The 25417-nt window shown below is 46.0% G+C and overlaps 1 protein-coding gene across 1 annotated transcript; it reads right to left on the bottom strand.

Moving 5' to 3' along the window:
• Positions 1 to 5459: 5459 nt before the first annotated feature.
• On the bottom strand, positions 5460 to 25113 carry LOC137431347 (uncharacterized). Its single transcript, XM_068122577.2, has 3 exons — positions 24951 to 25113; positions 20699 to 20859; positions 5460 to 7481 (listed from the first exon to the last, which is right to left on the bottom strand). Exons 1-3 carry the CDS (start codon positions 24962 to 24964, stop codon positions 7003 to 7005), a joined length of 654 nt encoding a protein of 217 aa, XP_067978678.2. The 5' UTR covers positions 24965 to 25113; the 3' UTR covers positions 5460 to 7002.
• Positions 25114 to 25417: the final 304 nt, after the last annotated feature.

The following is a 25417-nucleotide window of genomic DNA, read 5'->3' as shown; positions in this document are numbered from 1 at the left end:
TCATTCAACTCCACCATACTCAATCTTCCGAAACTCATTAACTCCACCATACTCCATCTTCCCAAACTCATTCAACTCCACCATACTCCATCTTCCCAAACTCATTCAACTTCACCATACTCCATCTTCCCAAACTCATTCAACTCCACCATACTCCATCTTCCCAAGCTCATTCAACTCCACCATACTCCATCTTCCAAAACTCATTCAACTCCACCGTACTCCATCTTCCCAAGCTCATTCACCTCCACCATACTCCATCTTCCCAAGCTCATTCACCTCCACCATACTCCATCTTCCCAAGCTCATTCAACTCCACCGTACTCCATCTTCCCAAGCTCATTCAACTCCACCATCTTCCCAAGCTCATTCACCTCCACCATACTCCATCTTCCCAAGCTCATTCATCTCCACCATACTCCATCTTCCCAAACTCATTCAACTCCACCATACTCAATCTTCCCAAGCTCATTCAACTCCACCATACTCCATTATCCCAAGCTCATTCACCTCCACCATACTCCATCTTCCCAAGCTCATTAACCTCCACCATACTCCATCTTCCCAAGCTCATTCAACTCCACCATACTCCATCTTCCCAAGCTCATTCAACTCCACCATACTCCATATTCCCAAGCTCATTCACCTCCACCATACTCCATCTTCCCAAGCTCATTCAATTCCACCGCACTCCATCTTCCCAAGCTTATTGAACTCCACCATACTCCATCTTCCCAAGCTCATTCACTTCCACCATACTCCATCTTCCCAAGCTCATTCACCTCCACCATACTGCATCTTCCCAATCTCATTCAACTCCACCGTACTCCATCTTCCCAAGCTCATTCACCTCCACCATACTCCATCTTCCCAAGCTCATTCACCTCCACCACATACCATCTTCCCAAACTCATTCATCTCCACCGTGTACCATCTCCCCAAACTCATTCATCTCCACCGTGTACCATCTCCCCAAACTCATTCACCTCCACCACATACCATCTTCCCAAACTCATTCACCTCCACCACATACCATCTTCCCAATCTCATTCATCTCCACCGTATACTATCTTCCCAAACTCATTCATCTCCACCATATACCATCTTCCCAAACTCATTCATCTCCATCGTATACCATCTTCCCAAACTCATTCACCTCCACCGTATACCATCTTCCCAAGCTCATTCACCTCCACCGTATACCATCTTCCCAAACTCATTCACCTCCACCGTATACAATCTTCCCAAACTCATTCACCTCCACCGTATACCATCTTCCCAAACTCATTCACCTCCACCATATACCATCTTCCCAAGCTCATTCACCTCCACCGTATACCATCTTCCCAAACTCATTCATCTCCACCGTGTACCATCTTCCCAAACTCATTCACCTCCACCATATACCATCTTCCCAAGCTCATTTAACGCCAAATTATGGAAACACCTCCCTACCCAATTCAAACCTGTGACTGTAATCCACCACATCTCGTCTCACCACCAACGTCTCACCATACCACACTCCTCAACTTTCTTGCTTTAAAGCAGATGATCAACGAGAACGAGAATACTGGTGTGGTAAGTGTGGAGCATGGTGGTGGTCTTCTTATTCATTTGTATACAGCACAAGCCGCTGTGGGGTGGCATCATTGGCTGAGGAAGCCTGGTGTTGGCCTAGCGGTTAGGGTGCTGGTTTGTTATCCTAGGATCCTGAGTTTGAATCCCGGTCGATCGATGAATGTTAATTCTTGAAACGTTAATTCAAATGTTAATTGAAACGCTAAGGGGGTTGACTCAGCCTGTAATCGGCAAATTGATTACCAAGCTCACCGGTAATTGGGGCACTGCATCAGCGGCACAAACGTGCTTCCAGAAAAATGATACAAACCCGCAGTCAGAGGCTGCATACGAAGCAACAACAACATTGGCTGAGGGTGTGGTATCATTGGCTGAGGTCGTGGAACATCATTGGCTGAGGTCGTGGAACATCATTGGCTGAGGGCGTGGCATCATTGGCTGAGGGTGTGGAATCATTGGCTGAGGGTGTGGAATCATTGGATGTAGGCGTGGCTTCATTGGCTGAAGTCGTAGCATCATTGGCTGAGGGCATGGCATCATTGGCTGAGGGCGTGGCATCATTAGCTGAGGGCGTGGCATCATTAGCTGAGGGCGTGGCATCATTGGCTGAGGGCGTGGCATCAATGGCTGAGGGCGTGACTGCGCTACTCATGCAATATCTGCTGGTGAGGGCAAGAATTTGGAATTTGGCTATGATGCCGCCGGAGATAACTCTCCTACCATTTGTGAAAAACACCGTGGGATCTTTACCGTCCACCAACTAATACTGGCAGACTTAACGTCCATCCGAGGAACGGCACACACATTGATGAATCACCATGCTTGTGAAACACAGGGATGACAGTTTATAGCTGGGTCAGGATTCAAACCCAGGTTAGACAGTTTAGAGGTGAGTATGCGTACCTTTAGGCCAGTGGTCGGCTACCTTTTTCTACTGGTGGGCCAGATCGTCATCGGGCTGTCCAGATGCGGACCAGAACAATAACCAAATACTCGAGTCGTCACTAATGTTAGAAGAGTTCACTTTTAATTTCTGGTTAATTGCCAAAAGTGAGATCTGTGGTGTAAACATGGAATCGTATGGTTTTGGTGTCGGTCTGTAGCTAGATCTGTACCTGCATTTTAACGTGGGGCGGCGCAATACAAAGGAAGTGAAAGCCGATCGTTCCTCGGGTTTGAAGTATGAAGAGCATGCGTTTGTGTGGGCTGGATGGAATCTCTTCACAGGCCAGATCTGGCCCACGAGCCGCAGTTTGCCTACCCCTGCTCTCGGCCATAATATCAGCCCACGGTGGTGGTGATGTGACTACTAGCATTGAAGTGACGGAACGTCACCTGGGTAGCCATTAGAGACAGACTGGCTCGGAATAAGATTGGGGTGGTTCCCTACTGAGTCTATGGAATTGGGACCAGTTCCAGTTGAGCCAACCTGCAAGCAGGCAGTGCTGCATGTTGGAGCACCCAGCATACAACCTCTTCTGATATACTGTAGTTAGAGATATGAAGCCGTGCCGAGCCACACCCTATCTCCCACCGCCTTGCGGAAGCATCACATGATATGGGCAAGGGTTATTTTTCTCGTGACTTTTATCTTGTGTCCGTAAATGTGTGTGATCGGTTCATTCAACCACCGTACTCCATATACGGTGGAGTTACCATTTAAGGTAACTCTTACAGCCGACGTGCATGCGTTGTAATATATTTGTTTCTTGTTCTTCACTCCCCTTCATTAAAAAAAAACCCTCTTCTTCCACCACTGGAGTGACAGTCTGGTGCGATGCCCAGAATCGGAAACGATACTTAAAGGCGGTGACAGCCATGACATGACAGAGTAAAGCCATGACAGTTAGAATTTGGTGCCAAAAGACCCCGCTGGTGGTTGGTCGAGGATTATCGCTCGGCCCATCCTATCAGACAGAGAATACACTCCAGACGACAGACTTTCCGTCACTAAATTGGTGACCGTCTGGGTGGAAGATTTGACCTTGTGTCCACCCAGGGTCGACTAGAACAACAGACACGATTTCGCTCCTCTTGACGTCACATGACCATGGTTGAATCATTGAGATTCGTACCCAGATTGCGTTTGGTCTGAACCACTGTCGTACTACCTAATTTTTTGGCACAATTCCTTAAGAAACATAAATCTAGGGTCACAATGGCTGGGCTAAAAACGACACTTTGGTTAAAGCAACCTGTTTAAAAAATGTTCTGAAGCTTCTTCCTTGCTATCTCTTTAATGTCCCATCGAATGGCAATATGCTCAGCAAATGCGATGCTCTGCTTATGCAATAAGTTGTGATAATTGTTTGGTCTAAAATAATTTCGTATTGAGCAAACAAATCAGACACTTCCCATTTTGCTCAACTCTAAGTACTTTCCTGAAAAGAATTCCCCTCGAACACAACGCCAATAACTCCTATTTTGTAGATATTTCACTTGATGCACCCATTGCTTTTTTTATGTGTATGGTTGAACATTCGTTAACAATCTCCATCTGGTGACATCTACAGGTGTGTAATGGCATCGTCGCGGTGGTATTTTGCCATCTCCCTGGATGGTGATTTCCTTGGCGTAGTTAACTCCGGGGACTGGCAGGATAGCCTAGATGTCGATGTATGCACACGTCTCTGAGCTGTCGAACCTGGCTTCGAATCACGACCCAGCTATGAACTGTCATCCTGGTGTTTCATATCAATGTGTGTGCTGTCCCTCAGATGGACATTCAAATGGGCATCCTATCTGTAAGCATGAGTCGGTGGATAAAGACACACAATGTCCTTTGCGAAGAGTAGGTGAAAGGTATTCTGAGTATCTGGGGGTAACGGTGACCGGGGATGGAAAGTCAGAGGCAGAGATGTTGAGGAGGATTCTGGTGGTGCGAATGCATTGAGGAGTTTGGAGGGTCTAATGGCAGACAGAAACATTTCGAGATTGAAAGGAAACGTTCTGATGTCGTGTGTAGCACCAGCGTACCTTTATGGACTGGAGATGGTAGCACTGACAGAGAGACAACAACATAGGCCGCATGTTTGCAAGAACAACTGGGTCAGGAGGATTGTGGGAGTGACGAAGGTGGAGAGAAGGAGAATGAATGAACTGAGGGAGGAGATTGGTGTGCAGATGAGCATGACGGGAAGATTTCTGAAATGCCGGCTGAGATGGGCTGGAAAGTTGGTGCAGATGGGGGAAGAGAAAATGGCAAAGAGAGCGGATAGGTTGAGGGAACAAGGTAGGAGAAAAGGAGGTAGACCGCAGTTGAGGATTGTGTGAAGAGGGATTTCAGTAAAGTGAGAGAGTTTGGAGAGTGGAGAAAGTTGGCTGAGGACAGAGGGAAGTGGAGGAATATCGTGGGCAGGGCAGGGCAGGAGAGTGGTACCATTTGACCTCACCCCTTATAAAGGTAAGAGGAGAAGTAAGGTGAGATATCGATGGTGCCCTGAACAAATACCAAATTCCTGCCATGAATACCACTGGGAAGGCAACAGCAAACCACCCAGGGCAATCCTTGTCGTGAGGTTGCTTTGGCAGTAATGAGTCTGATTTCAGGCAGAGTACTAGGAGTAGAGATAGACAGTTAACTCTGGAGGCCATTCCGACTGCCACCGGAGGCCACAGGTTCTGCCATACAGCGAGTGCTCATTAATCTGCAACCAACATCTCCGTCGGACTTGGCGGGGGTATTGGTCACACCATTCAGACATCGGTCTGTCGAGTGGAGGATTTATACAACTGCAGCTGTAAAGTTACCTATCAACCCACACCTTTATTTGTTATCTCTCCATACCGACCTCCCCTCCTCCATTTTGGCAAGAGCTGAACCCCAATGCAGAGCTCTGCCTCAAATCTTTTACCACTTCCAAGGAACACTCCACTCCTCATACCTGGATTTGCATTTTAATTCATTATTGGCTCCATCAGAGATTGAAAACAGGAGCAGATGTGTAGCGGCAAGCATGCTACAGGCAGAATTAACCTGCTATGTTGACAAACCTCCACGATCAATGCTTACAGCAGCCATATCGGTTGAAGCTTTCCATTAAACATGGCAAATAAACACACCAAGCACAAACGCTCAATATTTACCTTGAAACAATTCTGACGGTCGATGAACCAATCAGATAAGAGTGCTGCAAACCAAAATATGTGGGAACCATGAAAGCAACACATTGGTCTAAAGTAGCATATGATTGACAAAATAATTAAATAATGTTTAATGAACTGAAAACATTAAATAAATGTGTCATTAGAGGAAATTACTACAATATTTTTCTGCTCACACAATATGGATCACGAAGGTAAAAAGTTCTAACGAGAGACTTGTGACTAATTAATGAACACAAACCTTAGCTTTTCTTTTTGTCGCAACTCTTCATTTAAAAAATACTAGTAAGTTGCCTGCGCCAGCATGGGATTCTAAATGGGGTAGGGAGGGATGGGATTGGCAAAATACAAATGGCACCTTTTCCCATATCGAAAATCCCATAGAAAACCCAGAGGACAAACTCCCATGAAAAAGGATCTACTAGTTTCGGAGATGTAGAAATAGTGGACCAGTAGAAAATACAAATAAAAACAAGTAGGCCAATGGGACCAGGAGGAGACCAATATAATGCCAACATATGAATGAATAGGATTGAAAATAACAAATTGGCATATGTGGGAAACGTACATTCCCAAGCTGGTAATTGAACCCAGGTCCTCTGGTGAAAAGCTCCAGCTGTTTGCCATTTGAGCTATCTGGTTCCTGGATGGCAAGCACCTTGCATTCGCATATACAACAAAGACTCTACAGGGAAACCCTGTTATAAAGAACATGGCTATAACTCAATTCAATATGGAACTGTGTGTTTTGCGTTTGTTTATAACAAAATATAATTAAAGTATTCTGTTTGGTCTATGGGTTTTCAGACCAGTTAACTCTAATGGTTTCTGCAGGACCAGTTGAACTTAAAGGTTCCTATTGGTTTCTATGGGTTTCAGACCAGGTGCATCTAATGGTTTCTGTGTTAATTTCAACCATTTCTGGTTCGGTTTCTACTGGAAACTCCACTGGTTCCTGGAGAAACCAATAGAAACGGTGTTTTCCAAGACACCCATGGAAATATCCTTCTGGTTTCTATGGGAATTTCGACTTGGGCTGTCATCGAGCCAGCAAGCAGGGAGCAGCAATTCGCATTTATTGCCACATTTGATGCAATTTCAATGCTCTAATGGCAGCCAGGTGCTCCATTTGAAACCATTACTTCGATATAGGTATGTAGCTTGTTGATGCCTAGGGTCTGTAATAAAAAATGTATTGGTGGCAAAGCCAGTCACTAGTTGCAAATTAATAGTAGGATATATACCAATATCGATCCCTCTCCCATCGTCCAGCACCCTTACGTACTATCTACACCAATCATATAATCACTGCTATAAAGCTCAAGTGCCAACCAGAGCCTGCAGTAAACGCTGTCTTGCATCTGCTAAATCTTTTTCAAGCTTTGATGCCCGCTCTCTCAGCTGAGCATTCTTTTTCTCCAATGCATCTGCTTCCGCTTGCAATGCCTCTTGCAGCTGTCTGCAACGTGGTTTTACTCGACTCTTCACTCTTCTTGATGTCGTACCATTGGTTTGCAGCAATGCATTGCCGGGGTCACACTTGGGTGACACGGCAGGCATGCGCGTAGACTCCGACGAGGGATCGGGAGATATTACCAATGAGTGTGGGCAGCACTGGCCATCACCTTGACGATGCACCTTCTCAGGAGTGCTACAGCGGCAATAGGTAGAAGCACTGTGTGAGAAAACGTCAGCCTTTACCACAAAAGACCAAGAATTGACAATTTCAAACACCTGCTCCATCATCCATTCCACGTCGGCAGAATCAAGATTGGCTTCTTGTGCCATCGAGTACAATTCTGTGGGCACAAAAAGGTAATGCTGCATTTGGATTATGATCATCCAAGATCAGAACAATAATTACAACCAACCGAGTAAAATCATCATGCTAATCAATGCAAAAATGAGTTTTAAAAGAGTCCAACAGCAAAGTATTTGTGAAAGTATTCGTTGAGTTAACAGGTATTAGCAGGCCATATTAATAATGAAGGCCCATACTCTCGACAGATTGGCAGGATAACCTCGAGGTACGTACACTCACCTCTGAGCTGTCTAGCTTGGGTTTGATTCTCGGTCCAGCTATAAACTGTCATCCTGGTGTTTCGTAGGTAACGTGAGGTGTCAATGTGAGTGCCGTCATGCAGATATCCCATCTAACAGCATTAGTTGTTGGATGCTCAAGTTCCCACGGTGTGCTTCGTGAAGAGGAAGCGAGCTAGCACAGACACCCTGGCCAAATTCCAAATTCCTGCACACTTAGTCGAGTATCCTGCATCAGAGTAGTGGCCTGTCCGAGAATGTAACCCTTAGCCAAGAAATTGCTTCAGCTCAAGCGATGCTCTGTCTATAACATGGCGGGTGGAACTGGTAGGTGCAACTCCACCTGTAGAAACAATTCTACAGGTGGAGGTGCACCTACGGTGAAAATTTCCTGTCAATCGGACAAACGGTTGCAGAGAAAATCATATTTATTCTGTGCGGACAAACAAACAAACAGACTCAAATGCAATACCCTCTCCTCTGACGAGGGTAATAACAACACTAATGATGATAGCATAATATTAATGATATTACAAAATAATATCGCCACTCCCCAAGTGATTTAGTGATTTGCGATATTGCCACTCGCTCCAGGGATTCAGGATGACAGCTCATCACCAGCTCATGCCATCCCTCTCATTCTGTACCCCTATTTCGTGCTTCCATTGAGGTTCCCACTGGAAACCTATTGTTCTTTTTAAGATTTATATTTTTATTATTCCAAGTAAATGTTCTGGAGACTTTTCTGAGAAAACCGTTATAATTAGCTCTACGAAACTTTAACTGATTATAGACACCTATGTAAACTAGTGCTTGACAAATTCTTTTTTTGAACTTTGACCTTTTTTAGCTGCCATATTTTGGATTTAATGAAAAACTTTAAAAACCTCTTCTCTAAAAGCACTGAATGGATTGATGCAAAATGTTTAACATACATGTTCATCTTATTGATGACATATATAGTCATCTTATTGGGGGGGGGGGGGGGGGGGGGATCACAATAACCTGGAAAAAGGGAGTGCTTGGTAATGGGATGATTTGGGGTAGAAGAGATGACTATATATGGGGAACAACTTGAAGTAGTGGGAAAACAGCTGTTTTGAAGGCCTGGGTGTACGAACAGGACTGACTAGACTGGTGAAGTTGGAAATGACTTCTGTGGAAACAGGTGGAACAAATGAGGAACAAATGAGAGGAGGTGAGCAATGAGTCTGGATTTTGGGAGTTTAAGAAGAAGAGGGTTACTGGCAGACCATGTACACCCTGCCATAAATCTGTGAGGGGCAGAGCCAAGAGGACAGAGGGTGCAAGATCATAGAGGAGGCAGTAGAATGCAGATGCACCAACCTGTATGCAATGCGATTGTAAAAAGCCTAGATACTCAGCTTCGTTGGGAGAGATCTCGATGATTTTGAGGGCCTTCCTTTCCGGGGCATCAAGAATGGCACTGAGGGGCAGAGGTGCCAGCCCAAACAGGAGAGTAGTACTTCATCAAGCTGAAAATTAAAGTCTTGAAGGTTGTGAAAGGTTTAGATTAGCCAAGAGTAGAACTTGCATGTGTTACATATTTATGTGAATGTATGTGAATTACTATTCCGGGCTTTGCTTATCAATGTGTAGTCGATTAAAGGTTGTTGTGATTAAAGGGTCAGGAGCCCTTCTGAGAAAAAGGAGACCGGAAACGGAAGAAGAAAAGACACGAGGTCCTGGAGACGCGACGATTCTTCTTCTTCCTGGCCGAGCTCGGAGGCGAGCGCTATCGATTGAGCAACGTAAGAGAATCGGCGTTTAAAAGCCCGTCTGGCGAGAGGAGTTACCGGGACGTGTAACTACCCTTTGACACGTCAAGTCACTGTGGGTTCGTGCACGGAACCAAGCAGCTGGCACAGTTCGCCTTGCCGTCTACAAGGCCGCGTACGGGTCGCACCTTGGGCCGCGCGCGCTGGGCAAGCCGCGTGTTGCTTTGCCTGCTTTACATTACCCGCTTTGCTTGGCCAGGAGGTGCGCGCTGCAGCCGTTGTTCCCGGTACGGGACGTGCCCGGGGAAAGCACGTCAGGAAGGGTCCGTTCAACCGCCCGTGTGCGGAGAAGCCGACCATCATCTTGGTCAGGAGGGGCCCAGAGACATTGTGAGGGACAGAGACAAAAGGGGTCGTGAGTACCCAAGGGGTCGGGAGTGGGGAAAGGGGACACACACATATATAAGATGGCCATCGTAATCACATTGGTGAATGATTGTTGATTGTGGATTGTTGATGATTGTTGATGATTGTTGATTCCTTGGGGGAATATATTATTGATTACTCTGGATCCTTGGTGTGGGGGTTTCTTGTTGACTGGAATTCATATGGATTGCGTTACGAAAACGTATAAATAATAGATCTTTCTGACGGAGTTCCTCTCACGGTCCGGGGGTCACCGAGACCAGGTAGTCACCGGGAGGACCACGTAACAGAATTGGGGGCTCGTCCAAATTTGTGGATTCGCAATTGGGTCTACGTCCGGGATTTAAAATTGTATAACATAATAAAATAATAGTTTTTATTCATTAAAATGTATTAATTAATTATTAATTGGTAAATTTTTTAGAAATTGTGGTAAAGTCTTGGGTGAAGGTTAACAGGTGTTAACGATAGTCACCATGGCGTTTGTTGCACAGAACTTTGCGGTAACACCTAGTGAGGCACAGTTCCGAGCGTTACTAAAAGCGGACCTCTTGAAATTGGCCAAACATTTTAACTTGGAGGTCCGAACTAATTTGAGGAAGGTAGAGTTGCAGACCACGGTGATACAGTCTATGGTGGGATTAGGAACATGGGACGAGTTAGCCTGGCAGTGGCTACCCGAAGAACCAGAAGACGTTGAGCTCCGGAAACTGGAGTTGCAATTACGGAGCCAGGAACGGATTAAAGAAGAAGAAAGGAAAGCAGAAAAGGAAAGAGCAGAAGAAGAAAGGAAAGCAGAAAAGGAAAGAGCAGAAGAAGAAAGGAAAGCAGAAGAGAGGAGAGAAGAGAAACAAGCAGAGGAAAGGAGAGTGGAACGAGAACTCCAGGAAAGGTTAGCAGAAGAAGAAAGGAAAGCAGAAAAGGAAAGAGCAGAAGAAGAAAGGAAAGCAGAAAAGGAAAGAGCAGAAGAAGAAAGGAAAGCAGAAGAGAGGAGAGAAGAGAAACAAGCAGAGGAAAGGAGAGTGGAACGAGAACTCCAGGAAAGGTTAGAAGGGAGAAAAGCAGAGGAGAGGAGAGCTGCAAGGGACCTCGAAGCAGAGGAGAGAAAAGCGGAAAGGGAATTAAAGGAACGTGACATGGAGCTTCAGCAAGAAATTAAATTCAAGGAGCTGGAGTTAATGAGAGAACGGGGAGAGGTACCACCCTTGCTGACGGGGTCAACACCGAGCCAGAACACCTGGGATGTGGGCAGACATGTGAGGCTGGTTCCACCCTTCAGTGAAAAGGAAGTCGCTAAATTTTTTCCACACTTTGAGAAAGTGGCTTGACAGTTAAACTGGCCGGAGGAGGCCTGGACCATACTAGTGCAAAGTGTGCTGGTGGGAAAAGCTCAAGAGATTTATTCGGCGCTACCAATGGACCAATGTGCAGATTATGAGGTATTGAAGAAGCACATCCTCAAAGCCTATGAGTTGGTTCCGGGAGCTTACCGGCAAAAATTCAGCAATGCCAGGAAGAGGGAGAGTGAGACCCATGTGGAGTTTGCCAGAGTGAAAGAAAACATGTTTGATCGGTGGTGTGAGTCAAAAGGAGTCGGGAAAGACTTCGAAACATTGCGTGACTTGATCCTGGTGGAGGAATTTCAACAGTGTGTCCACGAGGACATCAAAGTGTACCTGCAGGAAAAGAAAGTACCGAAGTTGTGGGACGCAGCCACCCTGGCAGATGATTATGCCTTAACACACCGGATAGGGGTCCACGAACCTAACTCCTCACCTAGATCTCCGCAGGGGAGGTGGGGAACAGCAGGTGCGGAGAACGACAATACATGGCGGCGGCCTCGAGAGGATTATGGGGACAACGCGGATACCCCACCTGTTCGAAATCAGAGGGCTGCGGGCCCAAGACAAACTTATTTTTCGGGGGGGGGGGGGGGGGGGCCGAGGCAGACCACGAGTTTTTCCTCCGGGCCTACTTGCGCTTTTTGCAAGAAACCTGGACACTTGATGTCCAGTTGTTACCTCATGAAAAGGGAAGACCCAGAGCGGAGTCCGACTAGTACAACTCCGAATGCGATGGCAAACGTAAGAAATCGCCCACAGAAGAGTTACCAACCATTTATTTATGAGGGGTTGGTCTCACTCAAGGGAGACTTGACTAACCCAAGACCGGTTAGGGTTTTGAGGGACACAGGAGCCCATCAATCCTTAATGCTTGAAGGCATTTTGCCATTGTCAAAGAGTACCGCAACTGGTGATAGTGTTCGGTTACAAGGAATCGGTGGCTGTGTTAGTGCCCCACTTCATGTCATCCATTTGGAATCCGATTTGGTGTCAGGACCAGTCACCGTCGGTTTACAAGCCACGCTTCCTGTAGAGGGAGTATCTGTGATTATCGGGAATGATTTGGCCGGGGGGCAAATTTATGGTAACCCGAGGGTTGGTAAAGAGCACAGCAGGGAAAATAACACCCCACCAGCTCGGGATGGCGACAAAAGTTCCAAGTTATTTGTAGGGGGACTGAACTTCAACATAGAGGAAGAAGTTCTGACCTCTGTCTTCAACAGATATGGGCCGCTGGTGGAAGTGCGGGTGGTAAAAGACAGGGAAACGCAACGGTCAAGAGGGTTCGGCTTTGTCACGTTTGCAAGCACAAGAGACGCCAGGGAGGCAGAGAAGAATTGGAATGGTAAGGATTTGGAGGGTCGGACCATAACAGTAGGGAAGGCCTTTCGTAGGCGTCGAGAGGTCTACAGAAGAGGACAACTTGGCAGTAGTTTTGGGGTTGGCAGCAGCCGATATTACTATGGAGGCTCCCAGAGTTACGGCACCTCCCGAAAGAATGAATGTCAGAGCACTGGCCGAGAAAGAGACCGCCAGTCAGGTAACGGCTGGGACAAGGGGTCCCACCGTAACGGTTAGGAGTCTGGAGAAGTTGAAGCACTATATACGGGGGAGCCGCCGAGCCGGGGCTCCTACACGGACTAACCGTGAACGCCACGTTCTTAAAGGCGTCCAGGTAGTGAACTTTCCTGCACGGACTAACCGTGAACTCCACGTTCTTGAAAAGGCGTCCATGTAATGAACTTTGCTCCCCGGACTAACCGTGAACTCCACATTCCTTAAGGCGTCCATGTAGGGAATATTCCGCTGGGCCTCCCGAAAAAGTGCTATCGAGAGGTTTAAATTTGGGGGCTTTGGTCACCACCTCTTAACCGTCATTCAAGAGAAACTAGAAGTGGTTGACGCTTGGTCCAGAGGGAATTAATCTAGGGGATCGTGTGAAATTTTGTTGCTTTATTTTTAAGTGATGACTGTGCCCGGGGGGAACTGATGAGTTGGGGGGGGGGGGGTGGGGTGAGTTATCTGGTTTGTTTATCCAAGTTGGCCGGCAAAGAAAGTTTTCGCTGGGTTCCAACTTTCTTTCTTGAAGGGGGGGAGTGTTACATATATTTATGTGAATGTATGTGAATTACTATTCCGGGCTTTGCTTATCAATGTGTAGTCGATTAAAGGTTGTTGTGATTAAAGGGTCAGGAGCCCTTCTGAGGAAAAGGAGACCGGAAATGGAAGAAGAAAAGACACGAGGTCCTGGAGACGCGACGATTCTTCTTCTTCCTGGCCGAGCTCGGAGGCGAGCGCTATCGATTGAGCAACGTAAGAGAATCGGCGTTTCAAAGCCCGTCTGGCGAGAGGAGTTACCGGGACGTGTAACTACCCTTTGACACGTCAAGTCACTGTGGGTTCGTGCATGGAACCAAGCAGCTGGCACAGTTCGCCTCGCCGTCTACAAGGCCGCGTACGGGTCGCACCTTGGGCCGCGCGCGCTGGGCAAGCCGCGTGTTGCTTTGCCTGCTTTACATTACCCGCTTTGCTTGGCCAGGAGGTGCGCGCTGCAGCCGTTGTTCCCGGTACGGGACGTGCCCGGGGAAAGCACGTCAGGAAGGGTCCGTTCAACCGCCCGTGTGCGGAGAAGCCGACCATCATCTTGGTCAGGAGGGGCCCAGAGACATTGTGAGGGACAGAGACAAAAGGGGTCGTGAGTACCCAAGGGGTCGGGAGTGGGGAAAGGGGACACACACATATATAAGATGGCCATCGTAATCACATTGGTGATTGATTGTTGATTGTGGATTGTTGATGGTTGTTGATTGTTGATTCCTTGGGGGAATATATTATTGATTACTCTGGATCCTTGGTGTGGGGGTTTCTTATTGACTGGAATTCATATGGATTGCGTTACGAAAGCGTATAAATAATAGATCTTTCTGGCGGAGTTCCTCTCACGGTCCGGGGGTCACCGAGACCAGGTAGTCACCGGGAGGACCACGTAACACATGACAATGGATGCCCAGTTGGTGGCTGGCTTTGGGGGTCGTCTTGTAAATATGGTCTTTCCAGGAAAGATCATGGCTCGTGTTAAGGCCCAAAAGTTTGACTGACATAACCTCTTCAAGTGGTTTGTTTAGGAAGTACATGGGATGGTTTGCCAGACGGTCCTTTCAGAGAGACAGGATGAGTATGGTTGAAAGACAAACTACAAGTGTTGGACCAGCTCCCAATTCTATGAGGTTTTGTAGAGATGGAAGAGACATCCTTTCCGAAGGATGAGAAATGATACAGCAGAGGGTGGAATCATCAGCAAAGAGGTGGGCATCATTTCCCTGGGAATCAGAAAATCATTCTTGAAGATAAGGAACAAAACTTAGCCCAAAACACTGCCTTGGGACATGCCAGCCTTGACAGAGAGGATATGAGAGGATCCCATTAAGAACTACACACTGAATATGGGAGTGGAGGAATTCAGTGATCCATGAGAGGAGGTGGCGTTGGATGCCATAATCAGAGAGGTTGGAGATCAAACGGTGTGCCAGACTGTATCAAGTGATTGAGGTATGTCCAGAGAGATAGCCCTGATCTCATGTCTGAGATTCAGGGTTTCCATCCATTGGGAGAGTAGAAGCAGCATGCCCAATGAAGAATGACTGGGTCCGAAACTGAACTGTTGATCTGAGATCAGGGCGTTGGAGAAAACTTGATGTCAATTCCAATGATAGATTTGATGACCTTGCTTATAATTTGAATGAAGCTCATAGACCTGTAGTTAAGAAGATCCATTTTTACACGATGTTTGTGTATTGCAGTGATGTTAGCTAACTTCTAGGCAACCAGAAACTGACCCAGAGATAATGAGTGAGTGGACAGAGCAGAAAGAGGATGAGTAAGAGCAGCAGAGCAGTTTTTAGAACATACACTGATGCCTGTTGCAGAATCCGAGTCAAGATTTTCGAGAAACTTCTACCCCTTCTCAAGCGGGAAAGACACATTATCCAGGAGCAGTTGTGTATGAGAGTGTAAGGTAAGTGTAGGGGTTGGGTACACAAGATTTGGAAGCAAACACTGAATCGAGGCATTCTTATGAGCAGTGTCAGCTGTGGTGCCATTAGACTCGAGGGAAGGGATAGAGGGGGAGCACACACCAGAAACAGACTTGACAAGGTGCCACCAAGTCTTTGAATAAGGAAACAGGGTTGAGAGTTCAGCCTTGAGGTTGGCCAGATGTTGTTTTTTTTGGCTTTCTTCATAGTGGACACACACTTGTTCCGAGCTTTGTGAAATCATCCTGGTTGGATTTACCTTCCAGGAAGAGAAAGCTAGTTGTTTGAAGGCAACTGTCTCAACACAGCATTGTGTGTACCAGGGGCGACAGGATCGGAATGATAACTGCAGAAAAGATGGTATAAATCTGTACATAAGAGAAAGCAAGCTTGTGTGGAAGGATTCTCAGACAGTATTAATATCAGGTGAGGTGGAAATTAAAGACTCGTCTTAACATGAGAAGGCAGCTTGAGTACTTTCTAGTTAGCTTGCGTGAGCTGACAGATTCTATGGTGCTGAGAAAGCTCTCGACAATAGCCAGAGAGATGTTGACTCTCATCTCATAAGCACATGATCAGATGAACCAATTGGAGCAGAAGAGGAACAGGGGACATTTGTAGGAAAATTCGTCATTACTAAGTCGAGAAGGGAGGACGTGCCATTGGGAGAAACACAGGTGGGTCGGACACTTCACTGATTAGGTGAGGCCCATGGAAGCGCAGTAAACGGACAGTGGGAAATGGAGCTTCTTCTACTATAAATGGATGATCCATAAATGGATGAGACCCAAAAGTCCCCAAGGACCCAAAAGACCCAAGAATTCCCAAAGACCCAGATGACACAAAAGTCCTTGATGACCCAAAGGTCCAGAGGACCCAAAAGACCCTGAGGACCCAAAAGACCCAGATGACCAAAAAGTCCTTGATGACCCAAAAGACCCAAAGGACCCAAAAGACCCCGAGGACCCAAAAGACCCACATGACCAAAAAGTCCTTAATGACCCAAAAGACCCAAAGTCCCCAAGGACCCAAAAAGTCCTTGATGACCCAAAAGTCCCTGAGGATCCAAAACACCCAAAACACCCAGATGACGCAAAAGTCCCCAAGGACCCAAATCACCCATATGTCCCCAAGGACCAAAAACTGCCCAAGGACCCAAAACGTTCTTGATGACCCAAAAGTCCACCAGGACCCAAAAGACTGAGATGACCCAAAAGTGCCCGAGGACCAAAAGACCCAGATTACCCAAAAGTCCCCAAAGAACAAAAAGACCCCAAAAAACCCAGATGACCAAAAAGTTCCCGAGGACGCAAAATACCCAAAGTCCCCAAAAGACCTGGATGACCCAAAAGTCCCTTAAGGGTGTAGTACTGGTGAACAGGTGATTTTTATTTATTTATTATTATTAGCTGAACAGTTTCCTTATCGTCTTATAAACAAGAATCATGCTATTAGAGGTCATAGAGTGCGGTCATAGAAGTACCCCTAATTATTGAAAAATTCTAATTTCAATTCAATTCAATATAATATTTTGCATGAAATTTGTTATAACTTTAATTTGCATCATTCTTTTGGGCTGAAATTTGGACAGGATATTCAGAATATCACTTCCTTTAAAATGATGACGGCTTTTGTTTATAGGAGTAGCCATTGTGGATTTATTGAAGGACAACCAAGTTTTATCTGGTAATTGGCATAATTAGCTAATTAGTGAACATTTGACATAATTTCACAAAATCCTCTCATCAGGTAGTAGAGTAACACATGTATAATACATGTACCAAGTTTTGTGTGAAAAGAATGATAGGTGACATAGAAGATAGAAGTAGAAATGTGTTCTTTGTTTTTCCTTGTTTTTTATTGACGGTCTAATTTATGCAAATTATATGCATGTAATATGACAAAGAAGCGTTGAAACTGGTCTGAGCTAAAGCCAAGATTATATCTTTCAAGAAAAACTGAAAATTAGATATTAACTTGACTTTGCTTTTGTGTAAAGGCCTCTCAAAGGTACCTATGTAGTTTTCTCAATTTTTCACCAGTACTACACCCTTAAGACCAAAAATACCCAGATGACCCAAAATTGCCTGAAAACCCAAAAGTCCCTGAGGACCAAAAAGACCCAGATGACCAAAAAGTCCTTGATGACCCAAAGGTCCCAAAAGACCCCAAGGACCCAAAAGACCCACAAAAGCCCCAAGGACCCAAAATACCCAGATGACCCAAAAGTCCCTGAGGACCAAAAAGACCCAGATGACCCAAAATACCCAGATGACCCAAAAGTCCTGGAGGACCAAAAAGACCCAGAAGACCCCAAAAAACTCAGATGACCCAAAAGTCCCTGAGGACCAAAAAGACCCAGATGACCCAAAAAACCAATAAGGCCCAAAAGTCCCTAAGGATCAAAAATACCCAGATGACCCAAAAGACCCAAAGTCCCCAAGGACCCAAAGAGTCCTTGATGACCCAATGGTCCCGGAGGTCCCCAAGGACCCAAAAGACCCCAAGGAATAAAAAGTCCCTGAGGACCCAAAAGACTCAGATGATGCAAAATGACCAACGGGCCCACTAGTGACATAAAACTGCAACTACGCCACAGGATTGGGGTTCAGGCCTGTTGAATCAGAAACTACAACACCCTGGGAGAGGCACCGAATAATTGGAATCTGTTTGGCAGATAATGTGAGGTTTACCAATGGAGGCTTGGATTCAGAACTCTGTCAAATTAGAGCGCAGACCTCAGATGTTGGAGGTCGATTTATTTAGGCATTAGGGAGGAGGTGCTGTTGGCTGGGAAGGGTGGGAGGAAAGGGCGTACAGGAGTGTGGAGATGGAGAGGTGGGATGATGTGGAATGGGACATTGGGTGAGTATGGAAGGAGGAGGATGCTGGGGAAGCAGGAACGGGGCCGGATGCTGGGGAATCAGAATGTGGGTGGGAAGCTGAAGAAGCAGAAAATGGGCGGGGTGCTGGGTAAGCACGAAGAGGCAGGACACTGGAGAAGCGGAAAGTGGCTGGGAAGAAGAGAGGGGCAGGCTTCCCCTGCTTCAGGAGGAGAAGCAGGGGAAGAAGAGAGGCCAAAAAGATGCTCGGACGCATGTGGAGAAGAGAGGTACCGGGAGGCAGGAGGAGAAGAGATGCCGGCACGCAGGGAAAGAAGAGGGGCTATGACGAAGGGGGAGAAGAGAGGAGCTGGGACTCATGGGGAGAAAATATGGGGAGGGAGAGAGGAGAGGGGCAGGGTGCAGGGGAAGCAAAGGAGGACCAATGTGCAGAAAAAGCAAAGAGGATGTGGGGTGTTAAAGAAGCAAGGAGGGGTCAGGGAGTGAAGGAAGCAAGGAGGGGGTTATTTATTTATTAGTATGCAATCTGTGACTGCTTGTCTGCATCATTTATTGGGGATGCAGTTGTGCCGCTGATGCAATGCCCCAGTTACTAGCATGCTGGTACTCATTTCACCGACATTGGAAGGATGACAGGCTGAGTCAACCCACCTGGTTAATTAATTAATCCCAACAACCTGTTAATTCAAAGACCTGACAGGGGCTTGAACTCAAGACCCAAAGATCATAAGCCAGCCACCTTAATTACACCAACACCAGGCTAAGGAGGGGGTAGTGCTTGGAGAAAGCAAGGAAGGCCAGGGCCATGCGGTGGATGGACACGTAATCGGGGGTCGCCGAGCAGGGGTGGGAGGACCTGGAGCGGTTGTGGGGAAACCCAGGTGTGAAGATCATGTTGGGGGTGAGTACTGACGTAAGCAAGTGTGCCAATATAGTCCCACACAGTACAAAACAGGCTGGATTTAAGCATTCAAAGGGCGGAGATATGAAGACCGGCATCAGGATTGAGATGGCAATGGTGATTAAAGGCACGGAGATAGATAACGCTATATGACACGATGGTGGATGAGGCACGGGTTTACGAGTCACTCAGATATGTCATCCAGAGATTGGACTGTACCCAACTCCTCCCAACCCATCCCCACTATTGCTACCTTCCTTCCTCCCTCTCCCATGTTGTTCAACCACCTGCTTCCTTGTGTCTCTTTGCTTACCCCATCATCCCTCGTCAGTACATTACGTCATTAGTTTCCCGTCTATCATGTCAACTGCCTTTTTCACAGGCTGGTACTTTCATTACCAATTTTTAAGCAGTGAAGCCTCTTCAATATTTGGCTATGTCCGTCCGTCTGTAAACGAAGAAGAAGAACCTTTCTGCCCACCATGTTTAATTCTCAAGGATATAAAGGGTAATTTTAGAATGTTCTAGAGGGTAATTTTATAGGGTAATTCCAATGGGTTATAGAGGGTAATTCTAAAGGGTAATTGTAATAGGTTCTAAAGGGTAATTTAAAAAGGTTCTAAAGGGTAATTCTAATCTCTACTATATAAGAGAGATGTCTGTCTGTGTGTGTGTCTGTCTGTGTCGGTGTGTTGCCATTTTTCTCAGAGATGCCTGAACGGATCTTCGTCAAACTTTCAGAGGTTCATAAGTGAGTGCCTGGGAGTGTTTTAGGCAAAACAAAATTTGAAAAAAAGATCGTTTTTTGGAGTTAAAAAAAAATCGCTCGATAGTGCCTAAGCCTTTTAAAATTAATGACAGTTATATACAAGTACACATTCGCATAAATACATACAAAACAATCACCAGACATTTGAATACAAATAAATCAAACAATTCTGGAAGTGTATGAAGTTTGTAGAATGGCTTCTTCTTCTTCTCGATCGGCATCACAGTTAACTCAGAAACGTGATGAACACCACATTCACCCACCAGCATATATATATATGACCCCCCTTCCTCTCCTGCCTCCCCCCTCCCCTCCCTTCCCCCACCCCCCCTGTCCCCCTTCCCTCCCCTCCTTCCCCCTTTCCCCTCCCCCCTCTGCCTCCCCTCCCCTTCCCACCCTCCCCCTCCCCTTCCACTCCCCAACCCAATCCCCCCCTCCTCCCCTCCCCCGCCCAGCAACGCCGGGTACTTCTGCTCGTGGATTAAAGGGGTAATTGTAATGGGTAATTCTAAAGGATTCTAAAGAGTAATTCTAAAGGATTTTAAAGGGTAATTTTAAAGGGTTCTAGAGGGTATTTCTAAAGGATTCTAAAGGGTACTTCTAAAGGGTTTGAAAAGGTCATTCTAAGGGGTTCTAAAAGGTAATTCTCATGGGTTTCATTCGTTTCTAGACTTTGCCTATTTCATATTTAAAATACCAAACTGAACCACTTCCTCCGACCAAGGATGCAATTTTTAAAAATCTATATATTTTCTAGCAAAAATAAAAAAAGGGAATATGAGGAATGGTGTTTGGAAAGAAAGATGCAATCATGTCAACAAGTTAAAATCCCACAAAGAGGAGGACAGAAGCCTGTGAAATGATTGCCTGGAAAAACGGCTAATACACTGGATAAAAGTGGGACAAAGGTCGAGCATTTACCATGTGATGGTGAAGTTGCAGGCTGAAGCCACGTAGTCTCATGCTGAGGGAAAAGTAACTCGGTCATCTTCCACTCACTGTTGCCCCCCAAACCATCTGTTCCATCAGCTGCCTCTCTGCTTGTGTCTTCCTCCACAATACCCATACATTTGATTTCTTCCCTGTTTGTGCAAACATGACAAGATAAGGGCCAAACCCAGACACCTGCTGTAATCTATTCAACAAAGCATTGATTTCTCCCAGGTATAGCACATGGTTAATATATAATTACCAGTATAAAGCCCGTAAAAATGACGAGTTAGAACAGTTTTTGACGGTACACGGTACAGCCATGTGAGCATTAGGGTGGTCCAAAAATGCAAAAAAATCACTTTTTTATCTGGATTTTGATGCTCTATTGGATTATTGTTAGAAATGGTCTAAATCATTCACCCAAAAAATATTTTACATCTGAGTCATCTATAAACTCATACACACTCAACATATAAATTTGTCATTTTGGTCAATTTTAATGAAAATCGTCCATGTTGAGAGGCTTACAAAGACTTTAGAAATATTTTTTCCCTAAATAATGTCATTGATGGTACATACCCCTGTGAAGTCCTCATGGTCGAAACATGAGTCAGACATGTATGAACATGTTTCAAACATGTTTCAAGCATTGTCAAACATGTTTCGACCATGATGATTTCACACTCACAGGCGCAATGCGCATGCAAAAAGTCATGAACCACAAAATGGCTTAGTACATGTACTTTTTGTACTTTTTGTACTAAAGTGCATGTACTTTTTCCACCTAGGTTGCTATTGGATTGTTCTCATTTAGCCAAATTTGGTGAAAAACGCCATATTTCAATTGAAGTGTGTATGAGTTTTTAGATGGAATTGAGCGAAAATATTTGGTGGGTGAATGTTTTAGACCATTTCTAACAATAATCCAGTAGAGCATCAAAATCGGAGAGATCGATGTTTTTTGGACCACCCTAGTGAGCATGCCAAAGTCTGAATTATGGGCCAAGTGTCAGGGGTGCTTATATCATCTTTATTTGTGAGACATCCTACAGACGTAAATGAACACTCGTTTTACTCTGTGTGCATTGCACATCACGTGCAGCAAATTTCACCTCCCTGTGCCTTGTATTTATTGTGATTTAAAAAATACCGCTTCTGTACACCGACCTTGAGGCTCAGTTTGCAAGCCACTGTCTACAATTCCAATGCAAAAGGCATAATTACTCTATTTTGGGTCTTCGGAGTCCTTGGGGTCTTTTGTGTCCTTGGGGTCTTTTGTGTCCTCTGGGTCCTTGGGGTCTTCAGTGTCTTCAGCGTCTTCAGCATCTTTTGTGGCTTTTGCGTCTTTTGGGTCTTCTGGTTGATCGGTGTCTTTTGGGTCATTTGAGTCTTTTGGGTCCTCCATGTCTTTTGAGTCATTTGAGTATTTTGGATCCTCAATCTGGATCTTTGGGGTATTTAAGGGTCTTCGTGGTATTTTGTGTCTTTGGGGTAATTTAGGGGTCCACTGGGTCCTCAGGGTATCTAAGGGGCTCCAGGGTCTTTTTGGTCTTTTGGATTGTTTGGGTATTTGGGGTCTTTCAGGTCTTTAAGGGTTTATGGGGTATTTTGGGTCTTCGGGGTCTTTTTGGTCTACTGGGTCGTTTTGGTCTTCGGAGTTTTCTGGGTCTTCCTGGTCTTTAATGGTCTTTCGGATATTTTGGGTCTTGGGGTATTTTGGGGTCTTTGGGATCTTTTCGGTCTTCTGGGTATTTTCGATATTTTCGGTCTTCGGGGTATTTAAAGGTCTTCGGGGTCTTTAGAGTCTTTGTGGTCTTTTGGGTCTTTAACGATCTTCAGTATCTTCAGGGTATTTTGGGTGTGTGGCCCATTGGGTCTTCAGGGTATTTTGTGCCTTTGGGGTATTTTGGGTCTTCGGAGTCCTTGGGGTCTTCTAGGTCCTTGGGGTATTTTGGGTACTCTGGGTCATTTGGGTCCTTGGGATTGTTTGGGTCATTTGGATCCTTGGGGTCTTCTGGGTATTTTGGGTATTTGGGGTGTTTGGGGTCAATTGGATCTTCAGGGTCTTTTTAGTCTTTGTCTAAGTCTTTGTCTTTTTTAGTCTTTGTCTTTATAGTCTAAGGGTATTTTGGGTCTTTATGGTATTTTGGGTCTTTAACAGTCTTCAGGGTATTTTGGGTCTTCGAGGTGTTTGGGGTCCATTTGGTCTTCAGGGTCTTCGGGGTATTTTGGATATTCAGAGTCTTGAGGGCCAAGAGGCCAAGAGGCAAGAGGAGGGCCTTCTTCAGAGAGGGCCAAGAGCAATGTCTTGAGGAACTCCAGCCTGGACAGGAAGAGCAGATGAGAGAAATCCATTTAGAGCCACATGTTGACTACGACAGGAGAGGAAGTCCGCCCGCAAGCCATGCGTGGAGATTTCCATGGATACCATAGGAGGAGAGTTTGGTGAGCAGAGCGGGGTGGCAGACCGTATCGAAGGCACGTGATATGTCAAGGGAGACAGCTCTCATTTCCTCTTTGGCATTGAGGACCTCCATCCATTGTTGAGACAGCAGAAGCAGCATGTCCAGAGTAGAATGACCTGTTCTGAACCTAAATTAATGAGCCGAGATCAAGCCATTGGAGAAGAGGAAGGATTTAATATCATAAGCGGTGATGGATTCCAAACTTGGAAATCCAGGCTCATAGGGAGTTATACAACAGGGGATAACAGGTTCGCATGGCAGGAGGATCAAATGGGATGAAGAAGACAAAATACCTCAAATGATTGAATGTGATGTGTAAAGGAAAGAGGCATTAAAGTGGTAAAGTGGGGGGTGGGTGAGAGAGGAGGCCAGTGAGAGTCGAGAGCAGGGATGGGTAACTTGAAAAAACAAGAGTTGAAATAAGTACAGGGTGTTTATAACGTCTCTATCTATTACAGAGAAATGATGGGTAACTAAATAGATAGGGACTTTAAAAACACCCTGTATAATTCTTGAAAGACCAGAGGAAGGGGCAAGACATAACCGACACATGGGGTCTGTTCCACAGACTAGAGAATAGAGGGATAGAGGAATTGAGGTGAGCATCCAACTTCTGAATTTAGAGGATAGCCAGGTGTGGGTTTCTGGAAGAATGTATGTGACCTAGGTGGGCTGCGGGAGGATGGGTCGATGAGAGGGATGAGAAGGCAATTGTAAATCAATATAAAATTGAGAGTTGACTCAGGAAAAGACTCAATTTCCTCCAGGGGAGCAAGAGATGAAAAGCATCTACAGCAGCCTAGAGTGGTGGTGGTGGTTCATATGCAACCTGTGGCTACCTGCCTGCTTCATTTTCTGGAAGCTCGGCTGTGCTGCTGATGCAATGCCTCCCATGACCATTGACCAGTCAGCTGATACTCATTTTGCCGACCTCGGAGGAATGCCAGGCTGAGTCAACCCACCCAGTGTTAATTAAACGTCATGCCAGTGACTCAAACTCAAGACCCTATAACATCTCAAGCCAGCCACCTTAACCGTAAAGCCAACACCACGCTTAGTCCAGAGTGAGGACCCATACTCCATGTCTATGATATAGGAGATGCAGGTGTTACAACTCCGCATGAGCTCCAATTGGCTCAGCATGGACTCAGCTCTGCAGGGAATACACAAATGACCTCGTTGCACACCGTGCAGAAGGCATATTGGTGACGCTCATTCAACTGTGCTGCACTTGGGAGCAGGTCCACATGAGAATCTGAATCAACAGGTGACCCATGGAGCACACGTGACTCGAGCTCCAGGTCAGGAGTTCAACTCATTGAGGATTCCAATTCACGGTGAGCAGATTTCATAAGACGGGGAAACCCCCGGATGACGACATCAAGCCATTTCCTGCGAAAATTCAGGGGGACCCTCACCCTTCTTATGGAGGAATCATGTTCAAGAACAAAACCGGAAAATTACAGTACAATGAAATCTCAACACAGGAGGTCGATCGGCCCATCATGCCTGTGCCACACCCAACCCAGCCGAGGACCCAACAAGTGACCCTACCCACATTGAGAAAGTTCCCAAAGCACGTATTCTGGGAGGTCACGTAGGTACCTGTGATTTTGGTCATACAAGTTAACTCATTTCGAGAGGTCACATACTGGTCATTTGATCATATATTAAACCCATATAACGATTCACGTGCTGAATCCGCGGGAATAACGTATTACGAACACTCACTGTGCGACGATGACACAGCATGGCAACGTGAATCACACACTCACCCGCAAGAAAACATGGTGGTACAACACCGACTTCACAACGACGGGAAAAGCTGTCATGGTATTCACGGACAAGCCGGACAAGGTTCAGGACACACACGTCCAAAGCGCTTGTTGTACAAGTACCTGCCGGCTGCAGCGCCTTGGGCTCGTGACTCCGGCGCTTGACCAATGAGCGCCTTCCGCGGTACCGAGGGGGTTTCCCGAAGGCGGGAAGGCATTTATTTATTTATTTATTTTCCCTCCCGTTCCTCGAGGATCTGATGTAACAACGCGCCGATGTTGCGTGACGTAAAACTCGTGACGCGTCGCTTTTCCTGCAACGTCATCAGAACCATTCGTTTTTTCCTTTGGTGCGAGGACGGGAAACAGGTCTGCGGTTTACCTTTTGGCGTCACCAGGAAAATTAAGTTGGAGAGAGAGAGAGCTTATTATGCGGTCTACTTCGCCCTCTAGCGGTCTTTTGAGAT

The sequence above is a fragment of the Myxine glutinosa genome, chromosome 7 (assembly GCF_964187855.1).
Source record: "Myxine glutinosa chromosome 7, kmMyxGlut1.1, whole genome shotgun sequence".
Classification (NCBI taxonomy): domain Eukaryota; kingdom Metazoa; phylum Chordata; class Myxini; order Myxiniformes; family Myxinidae; genus Myxine; species Myxine glutinosa.
This window is presented reverse-complemented; position numbering and strand designations above follow the sequence as displayed.

What these genes read in the sequence shown, in the direction of transcription:
- LOC137431347 (XM_068122577.2), bottom strand. An exon ending in TGCAACTTCACCATCACATG is followed by an intron (nt 7,482 to 20,698) that starts GTAAATGCTCGA and finishes TTGTGCCCACAG; the next exon opens with AATTGTACTCGATGGCACAA.